At 42.0% G+C, this 15,000-nt stretch overlaps 4 protein-coding genes across 5 annotated transcripts in view; 1 reads left to right on the forward strand and 3 right to left on the reverse strand.

Annotated features, from left to right (window-relative positions):
- Nucleotides 1-545, reverse strand: part of LOC307256410 (uncharacterized protein) — a 127,507-nt gene extending 126,962 nt beyond the window's left edge. Inside the window, exon 1 of the mRNA XM_080035350.1 lies at nt 53-545. Coding sequence (XP_079891476.1) covers nt 53-370 — 318 coding nt within the window. The 5' untranslated portion in view covers nt 371-545. The remainder of the gene's footprint in view (nt 1-52) is intronic.
- A 978-nt stretch (nt 546-1,523) lies between these two features.
- LOC307256362 (dual specificity protein kinase CLK4-like) lies at nt 1,524-8,603 on the reverse strand. Of its 2 annotated transcripts, XM_080035292.1 has the most exons (13): nt 8,475-8,603; nt 7,119-7,282; nt 5,409-5,661; nt 4,674-4,776; nt 4,306-4,372; nt 4,081-4,197; nt 3,798-3,964; nt 3,609-3,703; nt 3,375-3,504; nt 3,208-3,290; nt 3,026-3,105; nt 2,792-2,879; nt 1,524-2,291 (listed from the first exon to the last, which is right to left on the reverse strand). In XM_080035292.1, the coding sequence occupies exons 2-13, from the start codon at nt 7,280-7,282 to the stop codon at nt 2,091-2,093; spliced, it is 1,548 nt and encodes a 515-aa protein (XP_079891418.1). In that variant the 5' UTR covers nt 8,475-8,603; the 3' UTR covers nt 1,524-2,090. The 2 variants fall into 2 exon arrangements, with proteins under 2 accessions (XP_079891418.1, XP_079891419.1); XM_080035293.1 differs by lacking the exons at nt 4,674-4,776; nt 7,119-7,282; nt 8,475-8,603 and having other exon boundaries at nt 5,409-5,477.
- Nucleotides 8,604-9,172: 569 nt separating this feature from the next.
- Nucleotides 9,173-10,781, forward strand: tmem126a (transmembrane protein 126A). Its single transcript, XM_080034997.1, has one exon. It carries the CDS (start codon nt 9,301-9,303, stop codon nt 9,913-9,915), a length of 615 nt encoding a protein of 204 aa, XP_079891123.1. The 5' UTR covers nt 9,173-9,300; the 3' UTR covers nt 9,916-10,781.
- A 503-nt stretch (nt 10,782-11,284) lies between these two features.
- Nucleotides 11,285-15,000, reverse strand: part of LOC307256231 (ras-GEF domain-containing family member 1C-like) — a 24,013-nt gene continuing 20,297 nt past the window's right edge. The window contains exons 7-14 of the mRNA XM_080035132.1: nt 14,612-14,710; nt 13,970-14,072; nt 13,803-13,882; nt 13,599-13,694; nt 13,387-13,482; nt 13,166-13,289; nt 12,727-12,799; nt 11,285-12,627 (exon numbers count right to left, since the gene is read on the reverse strand). Of these exons, the coding sequence (XP_079891258.1) occupies nt 12,603-12,627; nt 12,727-12,799; nt 13,166-13,289; nt 13,387-13,482; nt 13,599-13,694; nt 13,803-13,882; nt 13,970-14,072; nt 14,612-14,710 (696 nt within the window). The 3' untranslated portion in view covers nt 11,285-12,602. The remainder of the gene's footprint in view (nt 12,628-12,726; nt 12,800-13,165; nt 13,290-13,386; nt 13,483-13,598; nt 13,695-13,802; nt 13,883-13,969; nt 14,073-14,611; nt 14,711-15,000) is intronic.

Here is a 15,000-nt window from a genome sequence, read left to right on the forward strand (position 1 = left end):
TATTCATCAATGCCCATAGGATTGAATTAGACCAACAATAGATGCCATGTACCTCTTCCACGAGTCTCCCTATTGAGGTGCTCAGCTCAGGAATGAAGGTGCCATCCTCCTTTAGAAAGGCGCCGTGTTGAGGGTGGAAGACGGACCCTTTGTCCATCTCCATCTGCAGTCTGTTCTCCAGCTGGAAGGTCTTGAAGCTCATCAGGAGACACACAGTGACGGAGCTCAGGGACATCAACAAGCACAAGACGATGGGTAAACCTGGCAGCCACCGGTGGACCATGCACTTGGGCGCACACTGACACGGCGGCTTACTTTCCCCGATAGAGTCGCTGGTCGCATCCATGCTGAAATCCTGCTTCAAAGTCATTTAGATGAAAAAAAAAATAGATGTTTTTTAGCCTAAGTTTAGTTCTGCAACCAAACTTTATCCGGGCTCCGTGCAGTAACTATGCAGCGCTACTTAACGCATTCACAACACTAACTCCACCAGGCTCAGGGTTCAAAGAGCGGTCTTAAATTTGAGTCTGAAAACAAGAGGTAGCAGCAGCAGTAGTGCACACCGGGTTTACGCCGGGCACAGATGGGAGCAATCCGGATGCCAAGCAGAGAAGAGGCGCCTACCAACTCGCAGGTCCGTTGTTTCCTGTTTGGGAGTATCCTACATGGATGTGCACTTGCAACTACCAACGGGTCCAATTGTTTGCCTCCCTAAAAGTTGCATGTTCAACTAGTTGAGATGCGCCCGCCCTGCTGACCACGTGAGACTGCAGATTGACAGCTGTGAGTGAGTCTGCTTGACTTGGCGGACTTCTGATCAGTCAGGGAGCTCAGTTCCAATACGTTATAGTGCCTGCGGGCGGCGCATATTATTTTTCACCATGCCAACTAATAATTGGAATAGTAACTGACAAAAACGTGCCTCATCAATTTTTGTGTAATAACTGCGCTGTGAAACCTGCGGTAAAAGTTGTGATCTATGGCACTTTCAAATACACGACCGGGAAGTTTTGGTTCACTTTTACCATAACTGAACTGTGAACAGAAAATGATACTTTAACATCACTTTCTCTATGAACCTGTATCGCCGACGCCGTATTTTGTCAATAAGGAACGCATCGTGCAGGTTATTGCGAACGGTTGTTCCTCTTCAGAAAAAAATATAATTCACGAGAATGCCAAGACAATAACGCTGTAGAATACGGAGTGGTGTTCCCACATTCAACAAACTCACAAGATTTAGTTGGTTTGAAGTCTGATAGTTGACATTTTCGTTTTTGTTCTATGTGAAATTTCACTCATCAGAACAATACTTGTAAAATTAGACTAAGAACAAAACAATGTATTAAGACGTATGCTCTGATAACACACTAGGCTACTACTACTGAAGTAACTGGGACAGCAGACTTTTGTAGTAATCTGAAAGCTTTTTAGTGCCATCCAGTGGATGAATGCCGCTACTGCACTTAACTAAACGTCTTTCAATCACTACACAGTAAGCACTCAAGACACTCATCTTTCGTCTATTAACGTTTATTGAGAAATATACATGATACTGCAAAAGTAACATAAACAGTCATTGAAAAAAGTCACATTTTAACAAATTCTATATACAAGGTTTGTCTGCCCGCAATTGCTTTTTTTTCTTTTTACATCTATAATGGTATGAATAAATGACTGCATTACTGCTGAGAGTGTTGCAGGAAGGCAATTGTCCGTCTGCTTCTTTACCCATCAACCTGTTAACAATGCATAGAGCAAACAAGAACAAACTGGGACAATCGTGATAAACTGATATACCAGTTTATCCTTAAAGGCTACTTAGAATGGCAAATAAATAGAAATATTTTGGAGGATTCATCACATCAAAACATGCCACAGATGAAAAGACATTCTGTTGATGACTGAGACTTATTAAAAAGCACTGGCGTCAGACAGGACAGAGCAAAGCGGGGCAGTGGACTGATACAGTCAGTTAAGGTTCACCTGTACTAAACAGTCAGGATGTACAGGCTGGCACTGAGCACCTTGATACATGTCATGGTGACAGCTTGGCACTGACTATAGGTACAGGTCAGAGGTTTAGAAGTTCAGTCTTTTTTGCTGCTACTACTCCTGCTGCTTCTTTTGCTGCTGCTGCTTCTTGTGCTGCTGCTCTTGTGAAAGCAGTTGAAGAAGGGATGTCTCTGAGCCTGCTCCAGACTGAGGCGTTTAGCTGGGTCATACTCCATCATCTTCTCTATCAGGTCAAACAGCTGCTGGTGGTCCTCTCCCTTTGACGTCATGTAATGCTGAGGGGAAAGGAAGGACAATTGTAAATCTCACAATTCAGCTAGTAGCTCTGGATTGTACATGTAGTTCTTCATTACATGTACAAACGATTGAAATACATAACAGGAGGCACTTGAGATGTATTTCTGCAAAGTATTCTCATTGACATGTTGTGTATTTTACCTAAATTCAAAGTTTATTCAAATGTTTCTTATCAATTAGATAACGCCTTGGAGTTGTTCTGTAACCATCTGGGTTCAGTCGCTGTATGCAGTTAACTAGGAATCCTGTCTTTAATGTGTGTTGTAACTGAACATAACTCAGGTGAGTGTTGGATTGGTTAGGGTTAGGCAAGGCAATGTAGCAACATGGAAACATCGGAGTTTGTTGTTCTGAGAAGTTGTTGGAAGGAGTATTCATTTTTTAAATACCAATTGATGATAGGAAGCTTATTGTCAGATATGATCCTTAGAGTACCGGAGCACACCAACAATGACTTCATGTGGTGGGTTCCTCTTACCTTGAGGGGTTTGCAGTGTTTCTTGACATATCTTCCTGAAGAGCCGTGCACATCCCAGTTAAGCTTGCCCCGATGCACATACCGTTTTCTGTACAACACACAATGATTACAAAGGTTATTACAAAACAACATCTATTTCTACATGGTACATATTCATGTGGCCTCAAATGTTTCACTATGTGTTTCCCATACACAGAAATGTTACTAAGCTAAGCCAGTTAGTGGTTCCCTTACTTTGTTTTCTGCAGGAGGCTTGAGGGGATGGGACCAAGGACTCTCTCCATCATGGCAAGGTGCTCCTTACTGTCATGGGTCTGAAAGAGAAAAACAATATAAGCCATCTTGCCAAATGCCATGGTTATCACAGTGGTTAACACATGGTTAACAATTCCATTGTGCACTCTAACACCACTGACCTGGAAGACAGTAGATCCCAGGTAGTACTCAATGAGTATACAGCCTATGCTCCAGACATCACAGGAGTGGTCCCAGCCCAGGTCTGAAAGAGAAAATATTAACTAGGTTACAACCAGTAAATGATTAATGTTAAGCTTCAGTGAAGTGCTTTAAAAGAGCCACTTACCTAAAATGACCTCGGGGGCCCGGTAGTGACGCGTCGACACCACAGATGTGTGGTGCTCGTGCTCGTATGTGGCATTACCAAAGTCCACTAGATTAACAGCTGGGTTCTTCAATGTTCGTTCATCCCGTTTCTAAAGACAGGAAAACAACATGCTACTCACACTGCTGCTGGCACACACACACACAATGTTTTGGACTACAGCAGGTATCATGGATAATTAATCAGGAGGCTTACCATGTCAATGTCGTACTTCATATCGTATTCTGAATCAATGAAGAGAATATTCTCAGGCTTCAGATCTGTGTGGGTCAGCTTGTTCTTATGCAGAACTGAAAGGAAAAAAAAACACATGTTTTAAACAAAGCTGTTTTTTATTTATTTATAAAAGACACTGTATTTTCTGAGCTGGTGTGTATTACTCACATTGCACAGCTCGGATGATCTGGTACGCCATATGCCTGATGTGTTCTATGGGGAAAGGCAGGAAGTTGTTTTCTTTCAGGAAGTCATAAGTGCTGAGGCCAAGTAGCTCAAAGGAGATACAAATGTGGCCGTGGTAGTCAAACCAGTCCAGGATGTGTACACAAGCACTGAAAGGGAGAAAAAAAAAGGTATAGTTGATGCAATGTATGTTTACTGCATTGCACATGCTTATGTTTAGTCATATGCGATAACCACAATGTGACCAGGCTTTTGTAGAACTTACTATCTCTTATCAGAGTCGAGGGACTTCAGATGTTCAAGCACCTCTACCTCAGACATAGCTGCCTCGCGGTAGCGGTCAATGTTTTTAATGATCTTCAGAGCCACTCGAGCTTTATCACTGGAAATACACAGTACACATTTGTTGAATATCAAATGAGAGAAAATCAGTAAAAAATAAATAGCCATAACACTGAGCTACAAGGAATATTCTCAGATGTATACTTACTTAGAGTGATCAATGCATTCGACGACTTTCCCAAAGGCACCCTCTCCTAGAGTACACACAATCTCATCTACAGAAAATAAAGAACTGAAGTTAGAACCACGGCAGTGACAAGGTGAAACACTGCCCTTTGGCTGGTTCACTTCCTGATGTTACATTGCTCTGTTAAGCTACACTATGAACACTGGCATACAACTCAATGCTATTCAATTTACACTCACAGGCAATATCTAACCAAAACTAAATTAAGGTCTATTGGCCCTAGTACTTCAGCCTCTAGGTTAACATTTGGAAATAAAACCAGACAACAAGAGAGTGAGAGAGACAAAGTGTGAACAACAGTAGAAAAAAAAAAGGGATATATTCTATACATCTCGCTCTCAGCATGTCTCCAGTGTGATAGATGAGGTGACCCTCGCCATCATCCTCAACACTCCTGGATCTTTTCCTGCTTCTGCGGTGATGGCTCCTCCTCTGCAGCCGCAATCCGCCCATCACATCAATAACCCATCATCAGCCAGCCAGCACCAGGCCACCACAACGCGACACCGTCATTCATTCAACCGGGCCAAGGGGGGGAGGTGTAGGGGTGGATAGATTCGGCCCGTTCAGTAACACCGCCAGACGAGTGGACGGAGGGACGGAGCAGCAAATTCAAATTCAGCCCCGTCAGAGAAATTGGGCGCCAGCCACCACATAGTGTGTGTTACAGAAGAAAAACATGGCAACAAGATTTTCAGATGAGAGACTTTCTCACAGTAGTACAGAAAAAAAAACTGAACTTGATTACAGTCTTTCTACAGATAGTGCTTATGTAGATCTGCCTATATTACCGTCACGTCCCATATTTGCCCTAAACCATTTCAGCACAAATACTGGGTCCACTTTTCTTTTGCAAATCTACAAAACACTCACAATCCCTTTACTTCCTGAGTCCCCCCAATATCCCCTTCTTGTCATTACTGAAAATCATGCTTAACAGTGAAGAGTAGGACACAGAGAAGACAACGAGATAGGCGTTAAGCTTTGGCACAACACCAGTGATAATGACCCATTGGTGGTATAGACAGGAGAGGGAGGTAGAGGGGAGAAGGAGCTTCTCGTACCGTGGAGGACCTGTGTCGAGAGTGGCCACGCCTGCGCCGTCTGTCTCTTTGGCCGTGGCTGCTTCGTCTGCTGCGCCCGCTCCGTCCACTGCGCCCGGATGACTTGCTGTAATGGTGCCAGTTCAGGTCTCTGTCTTTGCAGGTGGCGGCGTCACGGCTGTTCTCCCTGTAGGCCATGTCCCCACTACGGTCCCGGGCGCGTCCTTCACGAGACTCCAGACTCTGGTTCAAGCTGCGGGTCTCCAGGTACTGCCTGCAGTCACACAGAAGAAAGAAGAAGGCACACTGGTAAAAGAGGAGGACGTGATAGCATTGACCAGGCCAGAAACAAACCCCTTTCTTGTCTCTGATCAAGATCTAAAATGAAGACTTTATATGATTGTGCGAACAGTCCGCCTGTTGCCTGACACTCTATACCCTGAGCTTTTTCTGTAACGCTCTTAATTAGTAACAGACTGACTTACAGTCACCAAACACCAAGCATCCTGTTGAATGAGACTGCATTTTATTAACGGATTATCACTGTGCAAATATTGCTCGACCATGCAAATGAAAACATGTATTTATTGACAGACATTTGGGTAGTTTAAACATGTATGCCGTCTCCGTTCCAATCCAAAGCCTTCCATAAACCCATGCACCTAAACAAACAGCCCCATTGGCTGCTTTGAAGCACTGAAGGTTGCTGAAAGCTTTTCGACACATCCTTATGGTGCAAATTATGATCTGCGATTCTAAACATGCAACACTCTGTACGCCTGGAGTGAGAACTGTGGCACCATTGAGTTACTATGAAATGTCAATGTAAATCTAACAAATCTCAGGAGATATTTGTTCCCAACATCAATATTCCCATTGCCTTCCAACAGTGTCTTATATGCGTCTTGCGCGTAAATACCCTGATGTTTTCTCACTAAGGCAGCATGAGCTCAGAATGTCTTCCAGCACTTCCAGCAGACCCACCCTGCAGGCCGTATTAGCACCTACACATCTAAAAAAGACCAAGAAATCCTTAGCACTGGGATGGTGTCAGTTGTCTTCCAGTAAGAAGTCTGCCTCTCTACAGAATTAAAATAGAGTAGACCCCGGGAAGCTCTAATGTAACCCAATAGACCATCACACAAGTCAACAGAAAGATAGAATTACAAAACATAACTTTGGCAGTTGTATGTGGGGTATTGCAAACTGACTTATCATTTACAATACTCATGCACTCTACTATATGTAGCACATTAGTTTGCAAATCTGAGCCTTACTAACCTACCTGGAAATTAATCAAAAAACATGTCAGCAGTCAGCACAAGCCACTAACCGCCTGAAACCTATCAACAGTATCAATGGAACTGTCTTATAATGCTTAATAGACACACAATTTATAAAAATGGTTACTGGTGTGTTTAAAATAGTTGCTACCCTGTTCAACCAGTGTCATTGTTGCAACTTGGGTAGTATACAAGAAAAGCAATTTACCACATCAATACTATCCCGAATTGATTCTTCTCTGCATATGATATCTAACTTGTTGGCTTAAGTTGCATTCCATGTCGACATCTTAAAAGGAATCAAATTAATGCAGAAGATTCTTGTATTCTTTCATACTGGCAAGTAAAGGTTTTATAAAACAAATTGGATTTTTGAGTATTTCTAAGACACTAAAAAGGTGTCAATTGGAGTAGGTACATTAGATAAGAAATAATGATAGACATTTACCCTTCATGCGTAGTGGGGTTACGGTGAGTTCTTCTGGATTTGTTATTTTCTCTTTCGCTGCTGTGCGAATCTCGTTTCCTTCGTTTACTAAACTCCATTCTCTCTTCCCAGCTGTATTCATCCAGCCAGACACCCGGGGAGTGCATTCGCTTTGAGTTGCGCATCTGAAAGACATGGGAAAACAAGAATTTTACAATCATTGCGATGTAAGCCATGGACATTTATAGAGCTATAATTTTGAATAGCAATTAATCTCTTCAGTTATTAAACAAGTTCCTGACAAATTTGAGATCAAACGATTATTCATGAGCCAAATAAATCGACAATGAAAACGATTGTTACAGCTCTCAAGTCAAAACCAAAAAATCCATATCAAATTGTTTTACCAACGGTAAATCATTCTACAATGCACTATGCAACAGCAGCACGTGTTTTGAAAACAAAAACAACAATTTAACTTCGTCATCCAGTCATTGCAAAATGCTGGGAAAGCACAGAACTCAGGTTAGCACTTGGAGACAACCTGCCAACTTCAGCGTCGTGTCAAAATCAGTGAATATCTCTTACGATATGCTAGTGCTACCTGTCTGTACTGTGTGTCAGCTGGACAAACACTAATACCATGTTGATACACAACATAGGACGTGTGAACTAGTAAGTAAACAAAGAGAATGTAAACAAAGGGGCCCACAGTAGATAGCAACATGCCAGTCAGTGTACACACAGTACGGACAGGTAGCGGTTGTGAGGAGATAATCACTCATTTTGACAAAACGTAATTTGACAACAACCATTCGCCAGAGTCCCTGACTCCACCTTTTTAGGCTGACTTGTTATTGGAGACGACTAGCCACAACAAGTTTATAATGTTCACAGTAACGGCCAGACATTGTAAGCACACACTCCCGTGTTTAACCCAATGCTGCGTTTCATCTCACTATGTTTTAAGTCCATTATTGGAAACAGTAAACTGGGCAGAGGGGAAAACCGTAGAAAATAGTCGAATGTTGGCCGAAGGCCCATCGAACGTTTAGCATGCGGACTAGCTACATAAATGTCGCATACATCAACATTAACGTTACGTCGGTTAAACAAACATATCTACAATGTTCACCCTACGCTGTCTACTAATTTAAAATAAGTTTCCATTACATTAAGTTGCGCCCCGATTGTAATACGTATCAACAAGAGAAAATAATTTCTCGTAACTAGCCACGGATAATCAGCCAGATATAGATCTGCCATGTTGGCGAGTCGTCGAATGTTGGACAAGCTAACAGGCTAACGTTAGCCGACATTAGAATGTAAACTAAACTGTAGCTTACAGAGTAAAGGATATGCTCCATGAACTCTTACCTTCCAGTAACAATTGTGAGGTTCGAACGAGTATGTTTCTTGTTTATGTGAAATCTTGGAACAAAGAAATTGAAAAAATTCGTCTGCCTGGTCGTCTTCAAAGATGGCGATGTTCCCTAGTATCCGGAACGTTCTTCAACAAACAGCATGACGTAACGCACAATAACAACGCCCACTTATCTTGCTTCTCGGATTTTTTTGACCTGGGTGAATCCTTTCAGGTACCACCAGGCAGCACTTTCCATAAATACTCAAATGAATCCATATACTGTATTATACCAGGACGCAGATATGGTGTCAAATGTCAAGATTTGAGAATAAATTTCCTGCCATTCTAAATAATTAAAATTTGATTTATTTTTGATTATAATCTTAAATTGTGCGCTGTTTTCTCTTACTCTATCGTGAATGTTCTGGCTGAATTGTTATTATTGGTACGGAGTTACAGTAATAAGTGTCCCATCAAGAACTGCAGTAAATCACAATTCTAGAATCAGTACTTAATTATAATGACTATTGCATTTGCACAATGGGCAATCAAACGTGGATATTAAAAAGAGTTAAATTAAGCAATAATTTACCAATCTCATGCACTTATTAACCTTCCATAAATAAAAGTAAACAGCCTCGGAGCTCTGCCTGTGAGGCTTGACCAAGGGCAAAGTAACCCACGGTGGTGCGCTTTGAATTGTGGGTAAAACATGTCGGCGCCCTGTCCTTGCGTTGAGGACCACCGTATCTTATTGTGACTATTAAGTTATCCGAATTATAAACGAGGATACGCATAGGCCTACAACATTGGGGATTTCGTTCATTCATTTGCAAGATGTCGGAAAACGCACAGAAGGAGGGCGTCTCGGGACAAGCGCTCACCAGCCCAGTGATTGCTGAGATGCTGATGAAGAATTTCGAGAGACTGCCTGACATTGATCAGAAACTCTTCCTCTATGGCCCCATGTACGTGGGGCTGAACGGCAGCTTTGCGGGCTTGATCTCCAACAGCTTGTACCGCAGGGCCTTGAACCTGAGACAGGCGCCCATCGCCTCCAGCCTGCCAATGGCCGCGCTGCCCTTCCTCACTACATTCGCCCTGTACAACGTAGCCGTGTCCCACCCCCTCATGTCCGGCGACCTCAACTGTCCCTCCTGCGTCTTGATGCGAGGTGCGCTCGTCGGTGTGGTCGGTGGTGGCTTGTACCCCATCCTCCTGGCCTTACCTGTGAACATCGGCCTCGCGACCAGGTACAACACCACCCCGATGCCAGAGAAGGGCAACATGATGAGGTTCTGGGTGGACCTCTCCAGACCCATCCTGAGGAGAATGAGGGCAGTGCTCGTGCTCCAGGCCTTCTTTGGAACCTACCTGAGCTCCAAGAACTTCGACTCTTACACCAAACTGGCCCAGTTAACATTTGGCTCGGGAGAGGAACTCAAAGACTAAACTGATCTGAACTTTTAATATATACCTGGCCGGGTTAGGCCTATATGCTTATAATATACACCATTTCATTTCATATGGAATATGCCTGAGATTTATTTCCACAGTGTCGGCTATCTTAATCTAAGATGGCTTGTATGTCAAACTTCAATTGCAAACATTCACTGCTTTTCATTCACATTGAGATGCATTTTGTTTGAAAGGGTTCACATATTAAAAAGATAAGCTGATCAACATTTGACATCAACTTAGTCAGTTTATGCTCAAAAGTGATTCAACCTTAGAACAATAATCAAACATTTGAATAATATATTGTTGAATTTCTTTCTTTAAAGCAAAATGCCAACATTTGCTAGTTTCAGCGATTTGTTTGGATTTATTGCATTTTTATTTTTAATTGTAGTCTACATTAAATTCATCGTCTTTGAAACGGTTGGTTGTGCAAAAGAAGCAATTCGAAGAGGCCACCTTGGCTTCTGGGAAAATTCTGATCTTTTGTGAGATGTTGTAGACAAAATAATGTGTTTATCAATTGAGAAAGTAATTTAAAGATTAAATGGTAAGGGAAATAATTACAGAGTGGATTTATGTTGGGTGACTCATCTTTGAGTTATTCATGGGATACAGATAAAATCTTGTAATGCGCTTATCTGTTCACCTGGATTTCTATTCTACAACATGTAATCCTCTTTCCTGATCAAACATTTGAAAAAGTCCACAGTCAAATGAGAATAAGTAGTTTGTGCATCATTGAAACATCTGGGTTCCTTCATTATTTTGAAACACTTGATTGTGTGAATTCATGCCTCAAACGGGCAGAAAAATGCAAATCACAAAACCAGGCATTGTATTGTATAAGGAAAATTAAATACAGGAAAAATGATTTGTGTGGTTCACTTTTTTTGTGAGTATTTCTGATGCAGGAGATGGTCAATGAAAACACATGTTCAACACAGGCAATGTTTTATTAAAACACGTCTTCACCTTGACTGTATTTCTTAACTTATCTGGGGAATGTGTTACAGGGGAAGCTAGTTTATTGATGACAAATGAGGAGGGAGAATTAAAGTCTGTCAGTTATTGAGAGGGAAAGGTGCTTCTTAAGAGAAAACACTGACATCAATCAATTATAGCGAACTGAATAAGACCCTTTTTAAAAAGCTTAAATACATAGTACCCCCCCCCCCTCCCCTCAGAAATGGCACAACAAAAAACTGCCAAAAGACAAAGCTCGGTGACGATCCCACAAAACGATAAACAACACATTTGAAGTCAGTGGAACCTGAATTGTCATGAAAACCGGCAATTTGTATGGCACGATATCCCCCCCCCCCCTTTTTTTTACTTTTATAGAAAGAAAAAAGAAATTCCCATATTCTTCATCGTCCTTTCCCCAGAATGCAACAGTGCACCATAACTGCAAAGTTTGTGTCGCAGGAGGATATGCTTAATGCCCCTTTTAAAACACACCTGTCTTAGTAGTAGCATGCCATTGGACTTCATATTCAGTAAAGGAAAAAAAAAGTTACAATAAAAACTATACATCTGTCAGCACAGAAAAATCTCCATAAATATTATCGGGCAACTGAACGTCAGTCAAGAGAAAAACTTCCCGGAGAGCAGAAAGATGATGGGTAATGTCGCCTGTACACAATTCTACACACCCGGCCTGGATCATGTTATGACTGTTAAGCTATACTGTAGTTGTCTTGCATTAATGGCACAATACATAAAAAAAAGGAGTAAACACTTTTTTTTTTTTAAACAGTTCATATTCCCAACTCAACACTTTTCCCCCAAATAAAATACAATAAATAAAAATACAGGAAGAGATGACTCATTTAAACAGGTTCCGCCAGTCACTCTCGTGCAACACAAGAAAAGTGACAATCGAAACAGACAGGAATGCATGAACTTCTCAATCACACACACACACACACACACACACACACACACACACACACACACACACACACACACACACACACACACACACACACACACACACACACACACACACACATAAAAGTACACATGAGATGAACCCGGGCGAAATGCTCAAGGCGTGTTCCCTTCCGTCTTCTCGGATATCGCGCACTGTTACCAATCCTTCAGTAGACCTATAAAATATGACAGCTGATATATGGGCTAGCCAGCGCCCTTTCACATAAGTGTCATTACAGTACGTTACAAGTAAAGGAGAGAAAAAGAGAGAGAGAGAGGAAATGTAATAACTAGACTTAAAGGCTTAAAGAAAGAGAGACAATAGGTGGAGAGGAGCAAATACAAAAAACAACAATAGCATCAGTAGGAATTTCATTTTAGAAAGTGGTTTTCCCTGTAACTGTACTCTCCATAGTAGTAAACATATCTTCACAGAGTAAACACACATGGAGGGGAAAGGGAGGGGGGAAGGAGAGGCCGAATCCCTCTCCGACATACTGTACCTCATCACTGATAGTTCATATAGCTTAACTTTTTCAATTCACTGTCTAACGATGTGTTCTTTTTTTTCTCATTTTTTCTCTCCAAACTCCTCTTGATGAATCCTGTTCATCCTGATTCCTTTTTTTTTCATTTCTTCATATAAAAACACCTAAGTACCAGCTTGGTTCCTTCACAGTTCATTTTTAGTGCAATGAGCAGAACGCGCTCCCTCGCTGGCAGGAGGGTTAGCTGTTACCAGTGCCTCATGTCTTTCCCAGAACGTTAGACCTGTTGGGATGAAAATAGACAAAAAGGGGCCAATGAAGGATGGCGTGTCTGCTTTACACTCATTAGCATCTCTCATTTAGCATGTGTTATTCCCCTTACCTGAGCGCTTTCCACCTGTCCTTCTCTACCTGGTTCTCTGGACTCTCACTCTCATAGGATGCGAGGTAGAGTCCTGGGGAAGGATGAGAAGATAAATAGTTAATAGACATTGAGTGAAGAGGATTAGTTGATAAAGGAAAACAATCGTAATCAACAAGAAAGGTTTTCTTAAGTAAACTACAACTACCGCCTGGTGGTTATATGCTTCTGCGAGACATATAATTGCAGAAACGGAGAAAGAACAGGGGTGGTAGGCAGTGCTTTAAAGAAGGTAAAGCTCCTAAGAAGCTACAATATGGTACAAGGTCACTGTAGACTCACAATATGTAAGTATCTAATCAGTTCACCTTTAACCCACGTTTTTGCTAAATCTTACAAAAATCCCTCAATGCATTCTTAAAATATTGTGCGGGGAGGCCTCATAAAACCAGGTTCTCACCGTCCTCGCTGAAGATGGGGGCAGTTTGGAGGTAGTGTAGGATGGTCCGATCCTCCTCGAAAGGACACTCCATCTGTTGCCATGTCATGAACTCACCAACCTGCCGCGCCAACTCCACAAATTTCTAAAAAAATTAAATTAAATTAAAATCCCACAATAAGCAAATGTTTTCATGCCTGTTATATAAAGCAGAACCAGGAGAAAAAAGGGAACTTTCTCACCTCAAAGTTGACGTGACCGTTGGGCATCCGATTGGCACATCCTTCATTCAGGAAATAAATGTCTTTGATCAGAAGACTGAAGAAGGGGATCACAATCTGAAGGGAAGGAAACAGGGAAGAAGTTGAAGGGGATATTGATCTGAAGATGAAAATGAATGACAGAATCAATTCCACCATGCTTTTAGAGTGACAGTAGCATTGTGGTCCCTCACCCTTTCTCTGTTGCTGTTGGCAGTCCTAGAGCGATGTGCGGCCCCCCTCAGGGCTGTCCTGTAGTTGTAAAAGTTCCCCGTGGGATCCATCTGATGCTGTCAAAGCAAATGACAACAAGCGACACGCTGTCAACTTCTAGTAATGGCCTGTCTTTGCTCTTCTCAAACAAGTGAGTGGCTGTGAGAGGAGTGTGATGGGTTTACCTCGAGAATGAAGAACTTGGCGGTCTTGGCTTTCCCCCATGTCTTCTTCAGCCGTGAAACTGGACTCATGTTCATGCCGGCTAAAGTAAGAAGCATATTAAAACTATTAATTCCAGCTCACACAGGAGGATTCTTGATGTAAACACTCTCACAAAATGAAGACTCACAGATGATGGCCATGAGGGAGTTGAAGTTTCCGATGTTGAAACACTCCCTGGCAACATCGATGAAGAACTCTATCACCTGGGCCCTCTGCTTCTTCTTCCCTGGCTGCAGAAAAAGAAAGAAAAAAAGACTTGTTTGTTTCATATTTACTTTACTTTGCATAGAGAATGTAATCTCTCTCGTGTGGTACCAGCACAAACACTATCCTCGCAAATGAAAGTGTAGTAACACACAGTTACCACTAGGGGGCTGTAGCTCTCTTCAGGAAGTGAACTGCCTTTATCTGCTGAACCCTCTTATTTGTTTCTAAGAATGAAATGCTGCTACAATACATAAGATAAGTGTCTCATATTGACTAACATGTGAAAAATGACAGAATATCCGGAGATACAATGTATAAAAAATAAAAAATATGAACATCGATATATTGAACAATGCTCAAGTAAAAAAGATAGGAAAAATATTTGTCAAGTCTACACCTATCCATTCGTATGTGTATTTCATCAGCGGTTGTCCAATTTTATGAACAGGGTAAATTTTCACTTTCCCTCCTAATTCATTTGGAATAGTGAGTATATTTTGTGTGCCATTTGTTTGCTCCTATAAGTCTAAAGTTAGAATAAACAAGCCACTTTGCAACTCACCATGCAGATCTCTGTAGCCACCAGGTAACACAGTCTGTTGAACCACCTGACGTAAGCCTCCAGGTTGGAGGTTTTCTTCTTCTGGTCACCGAAGCATGGCTGTTAATGACACACGCACACACACACACACACACACACACACACACACACACACACACACACACACACACACACACACACACACACACACACACACACACACACACACACACACACACACACACACACACACACACACACACACACACACACACACACACACACACACACAAAAAGGTCAGTATAGGAAGTGTTACTCCTCTGGTCCTAATTAGCTCCCTACCTGCAGGATTGCCCCCTATGTGAGTGTGAACGAGAAAGAGAGTGGGCTGAGAGCGGAAATAACAGGA

This window comes from Ammodytes marinus, assembly GCF_949987685.1.
Source record: "Ammodytes marinus genome assembly, chromosome: 10".
Lineage (NCBI taxonomy): Eukaryota > Metazoa > Chordata > Actinopteri > Uranoscopiformes > Ammodytidae > Ammodytes > Ammodytes marinus.

Coding starts and splice junctions, on each gene's coding strand:
- LOC307256362 (XM_080035292.1), bottom strand. CDS start 7,282: ATGCGCAACTCAAAGCGAATGCACTCCCCGGGTGTCTGGCTGGATGAA. Junction 3,291..3,374: donor GGCCCCCGAGGTCATTTTAG/GTAAGTGGCTCT, acceptor TTTCTCTTTCAG/ACCTGGGCTGGGACCACTCC. Junction 2,292..2,791: donor AACACTGCAAACCCCTCAAG/GTAAGAGGAACC, acceptor CTTTCCCCTCAG/CATTACATGACGTCAAAGGG.
- tmem126a (XM_080034997.1), top strand. CDS start 9,301: ATGTCGGAAAACGCACAGAAGGAGGGCGTCTCGGGACAAGCGCTCACC.